Source organism: Bombus pyrosoma, linkage group LG8 (genome assembly GCF_014825855.1).
Source record: "Bombus pyrosoma isolate SC7728 linkage group LG8, ASM1482585v1, whole genome shotgun sequence".
NCBI classification, from domain to species: Eukaryota; Metazoa; Arthropoda; class Insecta; order Hymenoptera; family Apidae; genus Bombus; species Bombus pyrosoma.
In genome coordinates, this window is record NC_057777.1 from 11627644 (window position 1) to 11647899 (window position 20256).

A 20256-nucleotide genomic window follows, 5' to 3' on the forward strand; every position below is an offset into this window, starting at 1 on the left:
CTTTTTGAATTTAATCAGATAGAAGACGCTTGAAGGAACCTGAAAGGGAAACCGAAGGTATCGTTGAAGAAACTGCAACAGCAATGCAGAAACAATCAGTATAATTCGTGCAATAAAATTGCAACACGCGTGTCCGTGTCGTTTCCTATTAGTAGCCGATCTTCAGGAGCAGGATCATACAGCGTGAAAGCTGTCGTTACGTCGCGTGAGATGGTCCGTGCGACGTCCCTCGTGGTCTGGCCGCCAAGGCGCGCGCATCGTTATACAAACCCTCAATAAACCTAAGAAACCACCATAAAAAGAATCTTTTTAACTTAATCTATAATCCTGCAAGTATTTTCGATTTATGGATGGTCCTTAGAACAGTCCTTAGGTTTACTGCACGTTCTTACAAATTACGGAGAAAGCGGATATTTGTCTAACGGAAAAGCAGGTTTTCCCCATAAACAATGACACCCAAGAGCCACTTTGGAAGTGGACTTCCTCCTCCTATCTTCATTAATTAACGTTGGCTATAACCAATGGGCATCGCGGATCGTTACCCTAACTTTCCTAACGAAAATTGTTTATTCGATCATTCGCGGAGAGACGCGATCGCGAGAAGGCACGTCAACGAGAGTCGTAAATTCCCGTTACGATTCGATAATCGACGTCACGAAATGATCGATCCCGTGATTTCTGTTACGGCAATAGGTGGTTCGACTGAATTTACACTGAATTAACAGGTATAAATTAATGTTTATTCCAACAACTTTATATAGAAAAATAGTTACACTGATGCGTATGTATAAGTTGGTTGATGTCACACAGTCATTGGCGTTCGCGACGGATCGGATGCCGATAATCTGATCACTCTCCATCATCGTTAATGATCGGTTTCGGTTAGTCACTGAGCAAATGTCAAGAGGTCCAGATCCGAGATTCCGGATGCCTCCGCCATATTAAATAGCTAAGCAAATGAACGTGACTCTTTCCTTTGAAACCATTAAGCGCTTTCCCTATAATTTTGATATATGAGGAAATATGATGTTTTGGCGTTATACCATATATTAAAAGATAAATTTTCGTTTTCTGAGAAATGCTTAGCACTAGAACTTGATAGTCTCCCTTTTTCCCATGGGCCTTCATGGTTCTCAGTAAGGAAGCCAAGGTTGCCTTCTTTCTCCATATTGTCCTCCAATTAATAAAAAATATCTTTGCTGCATTTCTCTACTGTCGTGCTGCTGTATGCTCTATCGTGTTATAAAAGTTTAAATAATAATAAATTCTCTTTTGTCACAATTACTATTGATTCTTTCTATCTGTCTTGTACGTTCAGTATTCTTCTTAGCATATTCAATTCCCCAGGTCTCAACTTTCTGAATCCTAATGTCTTCAGGTAAATTGTACTTTGCGGTATTCTGATTGTTCTATTCGACGACTGGAACTATTCTGATCTTGTGAGACCCGCGTGGCGATCTCACAAAGACCATACAAGTACGGTCCTGAAGTTATGCATTCTGATTATTTCGGATTGATTTGTACTGATCGTACAATATTTCAATTAGCATGTCCGTTAATTGTCACTCACTCCCTTTTCTTGTGTCTTTTCCTGTAGCGGGTGTGAGATACCTGCGCTGAATGATTAGAAAAAGATTGCGAAATTTCGTTTGTTATTTGTTACGCTAATTAGTACCGATCAGTTTCTAAAGATCGGCACTTCCGGTTATGTTATGACACTTTCGGCTATTGGGACGAGACAAATATTGAAAATGTAAAGAGTATTGTTAGAAGGCGTTAGCAGTAGCTAGAATTAAACTAGTGTTCTTACTTAAAAATGCCTCTTGTATTCGAATACGGGAGTCACAAAAATACTTACAAATATCTTCGCGTATTTTACTAGCGCTAAAAATTTTGCGAACCACTTTAAAGACGAAATTAATCCAAGACAAGTTTGAAATAATCAATAAACAAAAAGCATCGGAAAATGTAGCAAATAAATTGACCAAAGAAGAAAAAAGAGGTATTAAAAAAAATCAATTTCAGATAGTGAAAGTGAAGCAACTGTGGCGGCCGTGACAGCAATCCACATTAGAGGCCGGAGGTGTGCAGGTCCTCACCGCGTATTCTCAATTACTGCAAGGACCCACCATAAACTTAAACGTTTAGTTTATTGCGTCCGTAGGTGTTATCGGTTTATGGATGGTCCTTGGAACAAGCTTTAGGTAATTATACGGCACTACAAATTACGGGGAAAGCAGGTAATTACCAAATGGAAAAACCAAATAGGTGATTAACGAAAAAGCTGGTTTTCCCATCCCCTATTAGCCACGTTTGTAGAAGGCTTCCTCCTCCTATTTTTACTCATTAACAACTATAACCAATTGGCATCGTGAATCGTTACCCTCACTTTTTCCAACGAAAAGTGCGAACAGCGAATCCGGTTAGTGCAAAAGAAGATACCCGCACCGAGCTTCCCTCTGTAATGACACGGAAACACCTCGTGGAGAAAAACTCCAACTACGGACAAGGGAACACATCTCAGTTCACGCGACAACCCGGTATTCATCCTCCGAACTCAGCCGAACACGCCTGCTCGGGCTCGTTCTTGTACTCAAGCACCACGTACCCAAATGGTGCACCGCTAGTTTTACGCCAAGTGTATTGTAGAAAATATATTAGTGAATAAACATTGGTAGTATTAAAAAGAGTTGCGTCATTCTCGAACCTAACACGCATATCACCCCAAACAACTAATGCGCGTCTTTTAACGAACACAACTAGTGATAGCGATAGGTGTAAATCTGTAGAAAATGATAATGCAGTAATGAATGTAATAGCAATTGATGAAGCGAATTTAAGCCAACGTACTAGCAATGAAATATCTCGTGTACATATAAATATGGTGTTTGACAGTCGCCTATCACGTAGTCGGCGATCGAAGTGTTGTGATGATGAAAAGCAACCAGAAAAAGACAAAGGTGTTAATATTGCAAAGAGAGAAGCGAAACATAGAGGCAGACCTAGGAGAACGGTTGAAGTTAAAAAAGGTGAAGATCCAAGAAAGATCTTACAAAATCAAAAGAATGGATTAGAAGAACAGAGACAAGTCGAAGAAAATACAAAAGAAGGAACTGCAGAGACAGAAGTTAATTCAAAAGGTACATCGAATAATAAGTGCGATTTACTTGATATCGAAAGAGCTATTGAAATTAATGATACTGTTAAATAAATTTTTATTAAATTTACTGAAGATAAAAGCTACACTCAAAATGATATGGAAGATATAGTAGAAGATTCACAAGCATTATCTAAATTAAATAAAAGTAAATTATGAAAAATAAGAATTGAACTTAACAAAATTGAAGATACAAAAACTATTTTACAGAATAAAAAGAATTCATTAGTAGGAGAAAAAGAAGTAGGGGAAAAGAAAAAAATGTACAGATAGAAATTACTTCAAAAAGTATATCAGATGATAAATGTGATTTACTTTATAAAAAAAAAAAATCTACTGAAAATAATGTTGAAGTAGTTAATAATAATAAATCGTGTAACGAAACACAAAGCTTAAATCAAGAGCTTAAGTCCATAGAAGAAGAAAAAATCAAACTCAAAATGATGCAGAAGATATAGTAGAAAGTTCACAAGAAACAGAATTGTTAACAACAAAAATGTATTGAAATACAATGTTTTATTACAATTAATAAACTGGACAATATTTCTCCTTTGATGAAATGCCATGAGGATAAGGAAGGAGGTAAAATTGTCTCAAATGATTGTGATAACGACAATATCGAAGTTCCTAAAGATAATGTTAAGGAACTTGAAGAGACCAATGAAATCAGTATCAGTGAACCAAAGATTTCAACTCCTATTATCGAAAATAATTTATGTGATAATGAAAAGGATATTGTATCTGAAGTGCAAAAAGTAAATGATGGATTAGTGTTTACAGTAAAGTAATATCAAACGCCAGACAAAATTAAAAAAACCTACTCAGTATAAGGACGCGCAGCTCATATGTTAGAATTAACAAAACAAGCAAGAATGGAAGCTGAAGACTATGTAATAAATTTACATGAAGATCATACAGTTAAAAGAGTAAAATCCAAAGATACGGACAATGATATGTTGCTTGAAAAAAAGAACAAGCACCTGTGTTGAACGAAGTTGATAAAATAATAGCAACATGTAGCAGCAAACAAGAGAAAATAAGCCAAATTTCTGAAGAAGAAACGATGCTCAAGAACTCGAACTTTCTCGAGTGGATATGCTAAGCAACAAATTTAATGAACAGTTGAAGGGACGTGAAACAGTAATAGAAGACTTAAATAAATTGTTAGAGCATCAATCAGAAATTCATAAAGTTACCTTAAATGAAGCAAGTTTGAAAATAGGAGAACTTTCTGATAAAATTAAATGCCTTGATGAAAAGGATAGCCAGATATCGAAACGTAATGAATTACTCGAAGAAGAACAGAATAAATGGAGAAATTTAGAAAAAAACGATTATAGAAAAACTTGAAGAAGAAAAATCCCGTCGAGAAGCAGTTGAAAATGAAGTGAAAAAACTTTCAAAATATAACGAGCAACTTCTAAAAGATTATCAAGAAATCCATGAAAAATACACTGAAGTTGTTGGTCACCACAATCACAGGCAAAGAATGAAACATGTATGTCAACAGAAAGATAAAATCAATCGACTCGTACAGGATTTATATGCGAAGATGAGGACAATAGAACAGCAGCACAAGATGATAGAAAAATTGAGAGCAGAGGAAAAACGTGTGCATAGTAAAGGAAAAGAGAACATATGGTGCACCTCCACCAGGGGAGTATGATCCAAAATTAGATAGTAAAGTAAAAAGTTTTGTTATTGAAAAGTCAGGAATATTTCATGACTAGAAGAGCGTTGCCAGCGCAAAGTGCAATGTATCAGTGTGCACTAAAAATGCAAGCAATGTGGCAATTACTTTTAGAATGCCACAACCATCACGAAAACACAATTGAGACCAAATAAGATCAAGTTCAAAAGTGAAGTCATGTGGGCTTATTACTGCTAACGACCAAAAATTGAAGTACGATTCCGAGCATCAACTCGCTGATCTTTAAGTAGAATGTCCCAACAAACACAGAACGATACAACAGCTTGAGAAGCACATCGAGGACATGAAGAAAGAAGTGTAGAAATTAGAATTGCAACTCGACGAGTCACATAAAAAACAAACAGAAGTAGAGGGACAACACCGAAAGGAAATAATGGCTAAATTGCAACAAGAAATTTTAAATGGCTACGACGAAAAGCTTCAAACCGAAGTGAAGCGCCTTCGTTCTCAGCTTTTGAAAGTTTCAGAGGAGAAAGAACGCGAAATTGAAGCAAGAAAAGCTATGGAAAGTGATCTTAGAAATCGTATCGCGGGTTCCTCGAAAAGAATAGCAACGTTAGAGTCTGAATTGGCGGGTAAAAAACACACAAACGTGAAAGGAGTTCCATCTCTTGAAATAAAAATTGAAGAACTAACAATAAAATTAGAAGAGATAACAGTAAGTCACAAATATGAATTTAGTTTGCTGGAACAAAAGAAGGCCAAACTTAATTCATGTGTTAGTAATTTAATGGAGGAACGTGATAAATTGGAGCTAAAGCTGCAAAAGCGACAAAATGTAGTTCTTGAACTACAAGGACAACTATCTGTCCTTCAATGTAAATTAGACGAACTAAAGAGTGAATACGAAAAAAGTTGTTGAAAATTTTTGCGAAAAAAGTGGGTATTCTTAGATATAAATATGAAGAAGAAACTAATAAATTGAAACTCGATTTTGGAAAAGAAAAAATGATCCTTGTCAGTGGAAACGAATTTGAAATATTGCATAAGGTAGAAATTGAAGCTAAAGTAAAAAATATTGACGAACAAAATAATTTTCTTAGAAAAGAACTGGAAAACTCTCAAAAACTTTCCAAAAATGTTAATAATCGTTTACGCGAGGCGCATCAAGAATTAGAAGATTCACATAGAAAACACAGTCTTATTTTGGAAAGAACATCAGGAAGAATTAGGTGATATAATAAAACTTCAAGATGAAGAAAAATATAAACTGAAACAGCAATTGAAGGATGCAAGGTTGAATTATATAAAAGAGATAGAAAATTTAACGATAGCAAGAGACAAGGAAGTATCAGAAGTAAAAGAAGCTTCGGGAAAAATGATCGAAAAAGAAACGAAACGAATTAAAAACTATAGTTATAAATCAAATCACGCTCATACGCAAAATTATAAAATCCAACAGTATTAAACTAATCGATGAAATAAGAGTAAAATTTGACGAATATATGATCATATTTGTGATCTTCATTCTCAATTCGATGAAATATTCAACGCCATAAATATGGAAAAAGCAGGAATCCTTGCTCTCAGATTATTGATCATGTACTGTTTATCGAAAATTATATGTTGCGAATTATCGACTAAAGAGCAACCGGTCAGGTCAAACCGATCGGTCGATAACACGTACCTCAAATGAATTAACGCTCAAGGTGGAAAAGGTTTAATATATCGAGAGTTAGAGTAATCCAGCAATTTGTTGAACTTGTTCTATAAACGTAACGTGTAATGTGATGCACGGCGGTGGTAAGATCTTATGGGGGTGAAGTCTTTCACCCGTACGGTACGATGTTTGTTGATGAACTGTCCTTCTACGTTCCTGATTCTCCCTACCAGCCGTTGGGTTTCGTCTGTCCATTGTGCCCTCCCCGCTGGTCCTTTCCAGGGGTTTTTTTACCCCTGGGGCCTGTCCATGCCATAAGCGGGCGACCACTCAAAATTCCGACATTATAAGAAAGCATTAGGACATGCCTTTGTAACATAGCATTAGAACCAAAATATACAAATTATCAATTCATTATAGATATATCAAGACTAATTGTATTCACTGTCAAAAGTAAAGTTTTCTTTAAAATAACCGTACTTCTGCTAAGAGATTCAGAATGAGTATTATGAGCATGGATGGTATTTAAACGTTGAAATCTATGTAATAATATTAGGCAATTACTTTTTAACTTTTAGGACGCAATGTATGGGAATCGATGTATCCATCTGTTTGATTCATATTATTGAAAATCTTGGAAGTAACTTGATCAATTGCAGGACAGATTTCCTGATGTGCACATATCATCGAGAGATAAATTTCGCCTGTTTGGTATAAACAGTATTTGTTTTGATAGATAAAATCTCGAAAGAATTCCCCATTGAATTTATGAAAATTATATCTCGTGTTAGATTCATTATCAAAGAGAATATTATTACCTGCATTAAAGGAAATCCTACATCGCAGCGCCAGATGATCACTGTTTTATCTAGAGATACTAATGAAGCTATCATCTACTAAATCTAAAATATTCATTGTTGAATCAATAATAACAAGGTCTAGGAATGATGTGGTTTTGGAACAAGATGAGATATAGGATCTATGAAGTTGAAGTTGCAACTGTTTCTGGTTGTCATGCATTCATTCGTTGACTCTACCATCCTCACTATTTCTTCACGTCTGTATCTCTTCAGATACCTTCTTCTTTCAAACAGTTTCACTCATAAAAAGCTAAATATCATAGGATACACGAAAGGAACAGAAACTTAATCGGATAGAAAAAGCTAAATATAAAAAAATACAAAAACTATGAATATTATAATAATGTCTCGAAATATAACATCCATTTCGGATCATATAGAACTGAGGAGAACAGCAGGATTAAATACAATTAACTCTACGATTATTGTTATGCAAATTACCAAATTCCATATATTCGAAATCAAGATCTCCTGCAATAAAATAACAATTATTTAAAAATATATATAATATATATGATAATAGTTGAGGTACTAGTGGTTGGCGCATCCTCGTCCGTGTGACAATTGAGGTTGCTGTTGCTGATATTATATGGTGTAAATGTGTTGCATAGGTGCTTGGAAAATTCTTCAGCTTGCTCTTCGTTGCTTCTTGCCCATGTGTTATCTGTTATTCTCACTGCTGGGACTAGTTTTACTGGCTTCTTCATTTTTTTCGTGGCTTTCCATAGGGAGTAGTTGGAGTTCTCGTGTGCAGAGAGTGTCTCTATGAACTTTGTGAATTCGTTATTATTGTGCTCTTTTATTTTGTTTTTTATTTCCTTTGCAAGTTTGTTTAGGTGTTTTTTGTTTTCTCGTGATCTATGTTTTTGCCATTTTGCTTTCACTTTTCTTTTTTCTAAGCGATGTCTGGCGGAATTATTTTTGTTTGTCTTTTGGTTGCTTCAGGTATAGTGGTTGCCCATGCTGCTTCTTGAATAGTTTCTGTAAATGTTGTTACTGCCTGTTCAATGTGTTCGGGTGTTTTTAATGGGATGTTGCAGTTGATCCTACTCTCGATTATTTCTTTAAATTATTGCCATTTGGTGGTTTTATTGCATAGTATATCTGGATTGTTATAAATTATTGGATTGTTTCTGTAAGTAATTATTATGGGTGTCTGATCGGAACTAAGCTCTAGGCTGGGTGCTATTTTTAGCTTAATTGCGTTTAGTCCCTTTGTAACTTCAAAATCGAGTACGTTAGGTATTTTGCTCAGGTCTGTCGGCCAGTATGTCGGTCTTCCTGTGTATAATATATTGAGGTTATTGTTTCTAATGTATTTTTCCAGGGTTCTATCTCGAGGTGAAGTAATTCTTGATCCCCATAGTGTGTGCTTTGAGTTATAGTCTCCCGCTGCGATATACTTGTCACCTAAATGTTGAAAGTACTCTTCCCACATTTGTGTTGTAACTTTGTGTCACGGCGGTACATGTACTGCTGACAACTGAAAATGATTGCTGCTAGTTTGTACCGTAACGGTGGTTGCTTGGACATATCTCTTTCTAACTTGGCTGTGTAAGTAGTGTTTTATGTCGTTTCTTGTTATCACTGCGATCCCTCCGTGTGCTTTTCCTGAGGGGAGTTTGGTATCATATATGGTGTAGTACGGTATTCTCATGTAGCTTTTTCTAGTGAAGTGTGTTTCTGAAACAAATAGTATGTCGATATTGTTGTTGTACAGGAGTGTTTTAGTTTCTAGGGCCCTATGTTGTAGGCCGTTTGAGTTCCAGGCTGCTATTTTTAGCGTGTCCGTTTTTACTTTTTGCTTAACATGTTTGTAAGTAATTGGAACATGACCGTAATCTGTTGTGTTTGTTGCCTGAGATCTGCATTTTGCTCGCTTATCATTTTTGTTAGCATTTCGGTGTTATTGATGGATTGCTTGAGCAGTCCCTTGATTTCTGTAGCGTCATTATTACTATTGCACTGGTTTTGGTTGTCTATGTGCGCTGATTGGTTAGTTACTTGCGCGTAGCTTCGCCTACCAAAGGTGTTGGAGTTGTTGTGGTTATTGTTCGTAGCGTGATGTACATTTTGGGGATTGACGTTTGCTATCAACGTTGTGTCACCATCTGTTATATTTTGTTGTGGTTTGTGGTTATTGATTGATCTATTGCGAAGTGGTGGAAACAGTTTACGTTGTAATTGTTTCCTGATTTCACATCCTTTATAGCTGGCTGGGTGTTTTCCGTTACAGTTGTAGCATCTAACTTCTTCAATTTTTCCTGAGTATGGGCAGTGTTTTGTTAAGTGGTTTCTTTGCACATTTAACGCATGCTGGGCTTCTGTTGCAATAATTTTTTGTGTGGCCATATTGTTGGCCCCGCATGCATTGTGGTATATCTTTTTTCTAGCGTGGTGGTTCCACTGTTACTATTGTGTTTAACATTTTTTTGATTTCATATATTTCTTTATTATTGTTTCTGGGTTCCAGTTCAATTAAGAATAGTGGTAGTGGTTGCTTCGTGTCATATCTAGTTATGTTGTTTATTGATCTTGTTTGATGACCAATTTTTGCTAGTTCGTCGGTTAATTTTTTTTGTATTGCTTTTAGGGTGCAATCCTCTTATAACTATCTTGTAGCTCCTTTCNGCTGATACGTGTGGTACACAGCATTTTTTTCTTTTAACGCTTTTGTCACCTTTCTATAGATTTCAGGCGTGTTAGTTTGAATCTTTACTTAATCTAGTTCAGTTTGTTTTATTATATAATTATCTTTCACTATATTATTTAGTAGTTCAATAAGCGGGTATATTATTTGGGCCTCGACAAATATTGGTGGCGGTTTTGTTATGTGGCTTGAATTAGTTGTAACTTTGCTTATCGGGTCAGCATCTATTACTTCAGTTAGCGAGCTAAAGGAATTTCTTAGTGGTAATTCTTGCAGCCATCCCTGCTTTTCTCTATCTAGATTCTCTGCGGCACTTGTGCCAGGTGTCGTTTTACGTTTCTTGTTTGTCTTTGCTATTTTCCATGTTTCGTCTTAGTGATATCTTTCGTTGTCTTGGTTTTGCTCCTCTTGTCTCAACTGCTCTTCCGTTTTTTCTATAGCCATGTCGTTTAGGTTGTTATTGTTTTGTTGTTGATGTTTTAGGCTTGGTGAGTCTACCTGCTTATATAGTGCATTTCACCTTTGGTTGTAATTTTTATTGTTGGTATCTGCTGCATTTTTAAACTTCACCTCTCATCACTATTAACTTTGTTTCTCTTCGAATACTTCACCGGAGCACACGACCGACTAGACACGTCCGTCCACCTCGGTTGCCCGAGCAGGAGAGTCTCGAAATATAACATCCATTTCGGTTCATATAGAATTGAGGAGAACAGCGGGATTAAATACAATTAACTCTACGATTATTGTTATGCAAATTACCAAATTCCATATATTCGAAATCAAGATCTCCTGCAATAAAATAACAATTATTTTAAAAAATATGTAATATATATAATAATAGAAATAATATCTATAATAATATATATAAATTATAAAAGTGCGTCTAATTCATTGGTAAACTCAGTCTTTGCGGAACCAATTGCATAAACAGAAATAATAAAGAAATTAGTATTCTTGGCGATTCTGATTCTAACTATTGCGAACTTTATTTTAGTTCGTTTTACTCCGCCTTGTTTAGCATTACGTCTATTTTCGCGAACAAATTTGTAATTTTTAAGTTTAACAAAGTGGCTACTTTTTAGCTTCTTTTCAGATAATGATACGCCCGATTTTCTATTGCGCAGCATATCTTGCAAATCATATTTCATATCATTTGAAACAACCGAATTAATATTGATTTGTATCATTTTTAAATTGTGTAAATCTAACGTATTATGCGAACGAGCGTTGTACTTTGTTGAAGTATCTGAAAATATTATCAACTGTTCAATATCAAGTTTCTTTACAATCTTTTCTTGAATCACAGCTCCAATTTCACGGTATTTCACGAAAGAATCGTATTTATTTGTTTCGCTCTTCGTTAATATTCCAAATTCTCTTCTGCCATCGCCTTTTTAACACTAACAATAAGCGTTGAGAGCAACCTTGATTTGAACAGGATGACCAAAATTTTTACACGACGCGCAATAAGGTTGATTTGTGTTATCCTCGCTTTCTTCGGTACAAGAATCTGGGTCAATACGTTCATCTAGATCGTAATTTATCGTTGAATTTAACGCTGCGGCAGTCTGTTGCAGTTAGAAGCAACATGGCCTAAACGTTGGCAGGTCTTACATTGCATTTCGTTTCTCAAATATAATTTCTGGTGAAAAGTCGAAGGCAAAATACTGAAAATCAGCCGAAGATCAGAAATTGAAGAAAATTTCAGGCTGGCTTTTGACACTAATCTCATCAGGCCCGGTCAAATAACCGGTTTTAAAAGTTGAGAAATCAATTAATCGGAGAATATAAGAATTCACATAAAGATAGATGAACAAAAGAAATAACGATAATTAAATTAGATCTTTAAACCAGTCGTTTGGCTAGACCTGGTAAGATTAGTGTTAATTAAATAGTTTAGTAGTCATTGCGCGACATTTTGAATATTCATTCGTATAATAATTAGCAAAATAACTTTCCTTTATTGATTCCTCCGCCATAATTAATTTTCATTATTTACATCCTGCACTATACATTTCTTAATTTTCCGTGTTCAAGATATTTCTAAGAATAAAAATCATTGGATCGGTCAAAACTTCAGACACTACGTCGTAACAATAAAAATGTTATAGAGAAAATATCAATCAAATTTTCAACCGTGAGAAAATTATTCTCTTACTATATTTTTCGCTTAGGGATAAATAACGTTTCTCTTTTATTATTTTTATATTAGCATTAAAAGCGAATACGCACTTAAAAAGCACTTGACCCTTCATCTGCATACTGGGTCATTACCGACCAGTAATTTTAAGTAATTTTTCCTTTTCTCCATACTGTTATTTAAATCTTGCTTTGTTTAACGAAATTAAGGTAATAAAGTAAGGTAAGTAAGGTAATAAGTTAGACAAATGTGTCTGTGATGTTGCCAGTAGGGCTACGAATTATTGTACGATGTTTGTAAATATCGATGTAGGGAAAGATTCGTGCTGCGTAATTCGAAAGACAGTGCTGCATAGAAAATGAATGTTTTTGTTAATATATATATTTCTTTTCTAGATCGTTAATCTGTAACTGCGTGTAATCGTTAACTGCATAGTTGCTTGTGCCATCGGCTCGTGTGCCCCCCATCCTCCGCCACTTTGGAAACTGCTCAGCGAAACTAAGGTATAAGGAGTCATTTATTTGTCTCATTCCGTACCGATAACATGGATCGCGTTGTGTCTGGTTTGTAACGTATTATGACATATTGGTGGCGTCAGTTTCTTATTACTCTAATAATTTAATCCAATTAAATAATCACACGCGAAAGTAATAAAATTTTATCAAACATTTTTGTACGCGACATTAGAATTCTTGTTCGCCGATTATATTTTATAATTTTAGCGATCGCAGTAATGTGATCTTATCTTATATTCCTTTGAATATTCTTTTTCGGTATTAGAGTCAGTGCATCTCTCAAGAGGACAAAACCTCTGCAGGAACTCAAGAATGTAAGTAGTTTTACATATTGTATTTCAATTTGCTCTCTTTATTATATTTTGATTGAGTTATTGTTAATTATACAATAAAAATGATTGATAATTTAGAAAGCTGTAAATATCCTGCTTAATTGAAATAAAGTCAAAAGTCACTGAATGTTTTGTTGTCGAACTTTTATATTAGAGTTCCAATTTACATATTTATTAGAGTTTAGTCTTTATTGTTGCTAAAGTTTCAAGTTTGTTATTATGTATTACCGATGATATCTTATGTTTCGTTGTAGACATATCACTGCTTCAACTTCTTCATCTTCTTTAGGAGTGCTCTAACAGTGACGCAAAAGCCAAGTACGTAAGTATTTTTACATATCGTAGCCAGAATAATGGAATAATTAGATATACATAGATGGACATTTTACTTCATTTTATGGATCGGGAAACTTTTAGTACGAAATATTTTGGAAATTATTATAGAAATTATTATGAAAATATTAAATCACAAAATAAAGGATTCAGAAACTGTATATTCGACCAATCGCGGGGAGACGCGTTCGTGAGATATCACGTCAGCGGGAGTCGTAAATTCCCGCTACGATTATAATAATCAACACCACGAATTGATCGATCCCCTTATTTCGGTTAGGATAATAGGGGTAGTTGTTGTGGTATAACACTGCACATTAACAGGGTTACAAATTTATATATTTCCAACACTTGATACACTCACGAGATACAATAATACGAGTAGCGTAGACGATGTAAGAGTGCGGCTCTGATGAGATCACCGAAATAACTGAAGAACAGAATCTATCAATTTACAGAGAATTCGATGGTTATAGAACGTGAGCCAGAAGATCAACTGTCTGTCTGCTCTCATGTAATCACGGAGGAAAGTTCGCTAGTATGGTTTGTAATAGAGAGAGGGTAACTATCCCCGTTGCTTGTGCGTGACGTAGTTTCTGGAAGAACCCGGCTTTTCCGTTATGCAAATACTCGATTCCTCAGTGATTGTTGAGAGCGTATAATTAATCATAATCCTGTTAATAATAATGTTAAAGGCTAAACTAAAGGCTTGGGTTTATGATGAGTCCTTAGGTCTATTGAAGTCGGAATTACGGTATGTGGGCCTTGTCGGCCAGACCCAGAGTGACGTCACACGGCCCATCTGGCGCGACGTAACAGAAACATTTGGATTAACGCTATATGTATATACGACTGGTCCCCGAGTGTTGACTAAGCCGATTATTTCTCAGTTTAAATAGGATAAGGTTCGCGCCTATTCTTTCGCTTCTGTTCGTTTCTTTGTCTAGCGATTGGGGAAACGGGGTTTTACTAATTGAGTCCATCAGCGATGGCAAACGGTCTGGAAACGTGAGTAACGATCGGATAGGTGCGACAAGAACCGGGTAATAGAAACGTCGGCAGTCAGATGCCACTGTAGTAATTGTCTTCGTTGGAAGAAAAATATTTCGAGTGTTTAAACGCTTAATTATGCGTCGTATTGTGTACGTATTTACGGACAATAAATATGGTTTCTAAACATGTTCGTTACTCCCCACTGCAAATGCTATTAATAATTCATTAATTTTAAACTCAGCTTAAAAGTGAACAAAAATATATTGCCATATATGATACATCATTAATTTGTATTATGGTATACTATAATTTTTATGTACGATGAAAATTTTTTCATCGTATATGATTAAAGTTCTGACGAAATTATTTGATTTTCAGAATTTGAATTAATCTCAAATTTTCGACAATTCGGTAATACCAGATCAACCAAGTGACTCGAGCAAGAATTCAGTCACAAATCAGTGATTATCAAGCCGAGCTAACAGTTTTAGCCATAGACAAGATTTCGCAAGCCGTTCTATCAGACGATATCTTAGCAGCTTAGATTTACCATAGACCATATCATCAGTAGATCCAACATTTCATACATCATAAGACATCAACGGCCTCATGGGATTTCCTTCGCGAAGGAAGGGTGGACTCAGCAGACCAGACCCTGCATTTACGGAACAAGGAGTTAGGTTGGATCGTCATAGGGAAGACAGTCGCGAAGAAACAACCAGACGAGATAAATTGCAACGTGACACTTCAGGCACTGCAGGAGGAAGTAAACAAATTCTGGACCATTGAAGAAGGGCCGTCAAAGAGAATGTGATCCCCAGAGGAACAAGCATGTGAAACGCATTACATGGCCCACACAACTCGCGATTCAACTGGCCGGTACAAGGTCCGGCTGCCATTTCAGAACGATTGTGCCAAGTTGGGTGATACATAACAGTTAGCCCTAAAGAAGTTCCTTTCATTAGGACGCTCATTGCAACGAAGGCCTACACTCAAGACCCAATATCAAGAATTTATGCGCGAATATGAGACACTAGGTCACATGTACGAACTCCCGAATGACCCGAATCACCACGTGATGGCTGTTATCTACCCATCATCCAGTCATCGAGACAGACAGCGTCACCACCAAAATACGCGTCGTCTTTGATGCTTTTACCCGATCATCATCCGGAAGCTCATGATAGGCCCCACAATTCAAGACGATTTACTCACCCTACTTCTCAAATTCAGAATTTACAAATACGTATTGGCAGCAGACATTGTCAAGATGTACCGGCAGATAAACATTCATCCCGATGACCGGCCGTATCAAAAAATCCTCTAGAGAGACGACATAAACAAATCAATAAGGTCGAATCAACTGAACACCGTAACATACGTTATAGCGTCCGCACCATACTTAGCTTTCCGCACTCTACAACAATTAGCTCAAGACGAAGAATATAAAATAATAAAAATATAAAAATACCCAATGGCGGCACAAACACTGATACGGGATTTCTATGTCGACGATTTGTTGACCGCAGAAAACTCTTTGGAGAAAGCAATGTCGCTGCGAGATCAACTCATCGACATAACCAGAAAGGGGGGATTCGAACTCCGGCAGTGGATCTCAAACGAACTCCAATTGCTGGAGCCACTACGCATGAAATCAGTTCAGTCGAACTACCTATCGCTGGATGGCAGGGGTACAAGGAAGACATTGGGGTTACAGTGGACGGCCGCGCAGGATACTTTGGAACATTCATTAAACCAAAATACGAAATTTCCCAAGGTTACGAAAAGGGCGATACTCGCCAGAGTCGCTCAATTATTCGATCCGTTAGGGCTAATTGGACCGGTAGTGGTGCAAGCAAAATTAATACTCCAGGCGTTGTAGAAATGTCATGTGGAATGGGAAGAGGCAGTACCAAGGGACATTCATGTATCTTGGATAAGCTTCCAATCCCAATTACAACAAATTCACCGAATTACCATTCCTGGGCGGGTCACTATAGATGACACCGTCGACGTGCAACTACACGGATTCGCGAAGCCCAGTGAGCGCGCCTATGGAGCCTGCATCTACATCCGTAGCACAGCTCGCACGAACCGACATCAGACGTATTTGTCATGCTCAAAATCAAGAATAGCACCATTGAAGACACAAACTCTACCCAGATTAGAGTTATGCGCGGCAGTATTATTGATCAAATTAGTCCGAAACGTTACTAAGAGGTCGAACCTTACATTCCAAAAAATCGCATTCTGGTCAGGTTCCACCATAGTGTTGCATTGGAAGAATACACCACCACACGCACTTAAAACGTTCGTGGCAAACAGAGTAACAGAAATCTTGCGAGGTAGTACCGAGAAGCAGTGACGGCATGTGCCGTAAGAAGACAATGCGGTAGATATCTTGTCGCGAGGCGTAGAGCTGGGAGACCTCATACAGCATAAGACTTGGTATCAGCGCCTGCAATAGCTGAATCAACGAGAGGACACTTGGCCACATGAGGAACTCACACCTATCGAAATACCTGAGGATGGAAAGATAATAACACTACATCCATCATACTACTTCCCACTACTCATACTATTCATACCCTACTGTCTAAAATTTTACAATAACACCAGATAGCCCTCAAAACGCGGAGGAGAGTTGACGATAGAAGAACTAAATCAGGCTACCCGTCGAATCATAACTCTACTAATCAGAATCGGAGTCTGGCTAGCCCAATCAGAGTTGAGGTACCAGCAGAAACATCCAGTCGTCCTACCTTAACAGCATCATCTCACCAATTTCATCATTCGAGAGGTGCACATCAGACAGGGTCACAACGGGGTAGAAGGCACTCTAAATGCAATACGACAAGCATACTGGCCGATCAACGGAAGAGTAGCGGTAAAAGCAGCAATCCGAAAATGCGTAATATGCCACAGAATGCAAGTCAAAACTTCCCAATATCCAATAGGCCAACTGCCAATAAGCAGAGTCAAATTTGAGAGACCCTTCTTAGTGGTGGGTATCGACGATTGCGGACCACTGTACATCAAGGAGAAAAAATATCGCAACACGAAGAGACTGAAGACGTATGCTGCATTATTTGTGTATTTCAGTACAAACACCGTACATATGAAGCTAGTCAGCGATCTCACATCTGAAGCACTTCTTGCAGCTCTGAGGAGGTTCGTCGCTAGGCGCGGGAAATGCACGGATATTTACAACGTCAACGCTTCAACGTTTACCGGGGCCAACAATGAATTACACAAGGCCATTAAGACAACAACCTCGGAAACGAATATACAGTTTCGAAATTGAACTGAACCACAACGTAAAGTGGCATTTCATTCCACCCCGTATACCATATTTTGGCGGATTGTGGGAAGCAGCAGTAAAGGCGTTAAAACATCACTTAATTCGCACAAGGAAATCGATGCTATCCTCAAATCTAGGCCATTAACTCCCTTATCATCCGACCCCAACGACCTCAGTCCTTTGACACCCGGTCACTTTCTGATCGGTGATTCTCTAACGAGCGCCCCCGAGAGCGATCCTACGGTCCTCAAACCAGATCGACTATTGTCATGGCAAAGGACAACAAGTAAGGCAGCATCTGTGGAATAGATGGTATAAAGAGTACGTGAATCAACTAAAGATCGGAAAAACCATGCGCTTGTCGCTACATTGTATATTGTATATTTGTATATTTGTGACACTGCAATGCTACGAGCGAAGGCCAAGAATACGGCCTATGGCAAGCCTCATGGAGTAACAATGATTAACGTGAAGTTTTAGTCGGTAAGAGTCCGACACTACTCTGCTGCTCCTGTTACTAGCAGCAGCGGAGTGTCCATAAAGATTACACCATATGCAAAGAAAAAAGAAAGAAAAAAGGGAAGAAAGGATGGGAAAGTCCCTGGAGCGAATTATACACGCTGTGCTGTAAGGATTTCGGTACAAACGGTCGTACAATGTCGCCTGATACGTCGAAATCAGGAAAACGTATTTTCTTTTATTGTAACGCGGATGTATCGGACTTGACGATGTCGCGTAGCTCGGTGTCGTTTTCTTGCGCGGCGGCGAGAGTTTTATGGTCCACCGACTTCCCTATCGCTTCGATGCAAAATAGAGCATCGACTACATTATTGCCTAAGCCTTTAATGTATGGGATATCGAGCAGAACCAGGACAGGCTGAAGGATGAAGACGTGGAAGCCATCAAGTTCTGCTTCAGGACTGGCCGCAAAGACTCTGAAGAAACCAACTGGGTAATGGAAGTACCCCCCCCCCCCGCCCCGCCAGGTAAGGGAAAAATTGCTAAAGGGGAAAATATATATCATGGAACGCGTGTAAGGTCCGCGACTACACCGCGGTTAATCGCTGCTACAAGTGCCAGGGGTACGGGCATGTGGCAAAATACTGCCGCATAAACTATGAAATCTACGCGCATTGCGCGGAGAGCGGACACAGCACGAAAGAGTGCAAAAATAAGGAGAAGATCGCCAGCTGCGTGAACTGCAGGAAGGAAGGAAAGAACGGCGATCACGCAACCTGCAACGCGAACTGCCCTATGTACAAGAAGGCGTTGGAAATAGCCATCCCCAGAACAAAATATGAATAGGGCGATTAACAATGACGGAAGAGGACGTGGGAGAAAAATGGGGAATACGGATTCTGCAGCATAACGTGCAGAAATCCAAAACCGTTCCCCACGGGAACGTGGTAGAAACCGCGCTAAAGAAATGTGTAGTCTTACAAAAACCATGGAACCGACCAGCCACAGATGTGCACCCATTTATAAACCAACAGATGACGAAATTGACGGACCACGCGCATTACAAAGACCACGAACTAATCATTAGATCAAGAAACGACTTCGGCGAAGAACAAGGCCTCCAACCAGGAAAGGTTGCACGTACTGTTGAGACACTACAGAGTCGAGACGACGTAGGTGCTGTATACTTTATCCTATCAGTCCGCAAAGCAGGAGCCAGGTGCAAAACAATTGCTAGAAACTTCCTATTAGATCTTATACTCATCGAAAAAATAACCGACAACGCGAAAAGAAACATACGATACTCGCAGATTAACTCGTTTGAGCACTTATATTCATGTTTAAGACAACACGTATTAGCACCAACCACTATTAGCAATTGCAGGGATAAATCGAAAATTTTAGAGCAAGAAATAACAGAAAGCGTACAATCCTTTGACTCCAGATTCCGACAACAGCTCAACGAATTAAATTACGCAGTTCAAAACAAAAACCGCACGCCGACTGAACAATGCTATGGGTATCGAAGAACGCGAAGCACTAAAGACATATTTGCTCAATTTACGATACAAAATAGGACAGATAGTAGTAGCTAGCTATCCGAAAAACCTAAACCTCGCGCAGCAACTAGTAGTCGATAGAGAACAATGGTTACAAGAAGCAAATCGTGTTGCCAACCGTCTAAATAATCAATCTGATAACACTACGCCCGTATGTAAACGAAATGCTACCGATCCACAACCACGAGCTTTTAACCAACCATCAGGTGACCGTATGAAAATAAAATGTTCCAAGTGTTTACGAATCGGACACACAGCCGAGATCTGCTACTGTCGAAATTTTCCATTCGCCAGCCGAGGAAAGATGCCACCTCGAGTAAAACAAACAACGGAGAATCCAGAAGAAACGTACCAAGTCAACTGCACCACTACCGGAAGATTATTACCAATCGTATTGCAACCAAGAAACGGAGGAAGAGCCAGATTTCTCATTGATACCGGAGCAGGAATGGGAGTCCGATTATTCCATCTTCGATTAGGGGAAAGTTGTCAGGGACTACGTAGAATTGATGATTCTTCTTAAGTTCTGCATGGTTAAATTGCAAATTTTGTCGGTTGTGTGTTTGTCATTTCCCATTAGGAAACTCTTTGGATTTGGATTGACGTTTAGTGAAGCCTTTTCTTTTATAAGGTTTAATGTCAT

General features: G+C 38.0%; 1 protein-coding gene and 1 pseudogene across 1 annotated transcript; both read left to right on the forward strand.

The window, feature by feature from the left end:
- Window positions 1-2806: 2806 nt before the first annotated feature.
- On the forward strand, window positions 2807-6276 carry LOC122570292 (annotated as a pseudogene).
- Window positions 6277-18603: 12327 nt separating this feature from the next.
- On the forward strand, window positions 18604-20229 carry LOC122569955. Its single transcript, XM_043731649.1, has one exon. The coding sequence runs from the start codon at window positions 19570-19572 to the stop codon at window positions 20134-20136; it is 567 nt and encodes a 188-aa protein (XP_043587584.1). The 5' UTR covers window positions 18604-19569; the 3' UTR covers window positions 20137-20229.
- Window positions 20230-20256: the final 27 nt, after the last annotated feature.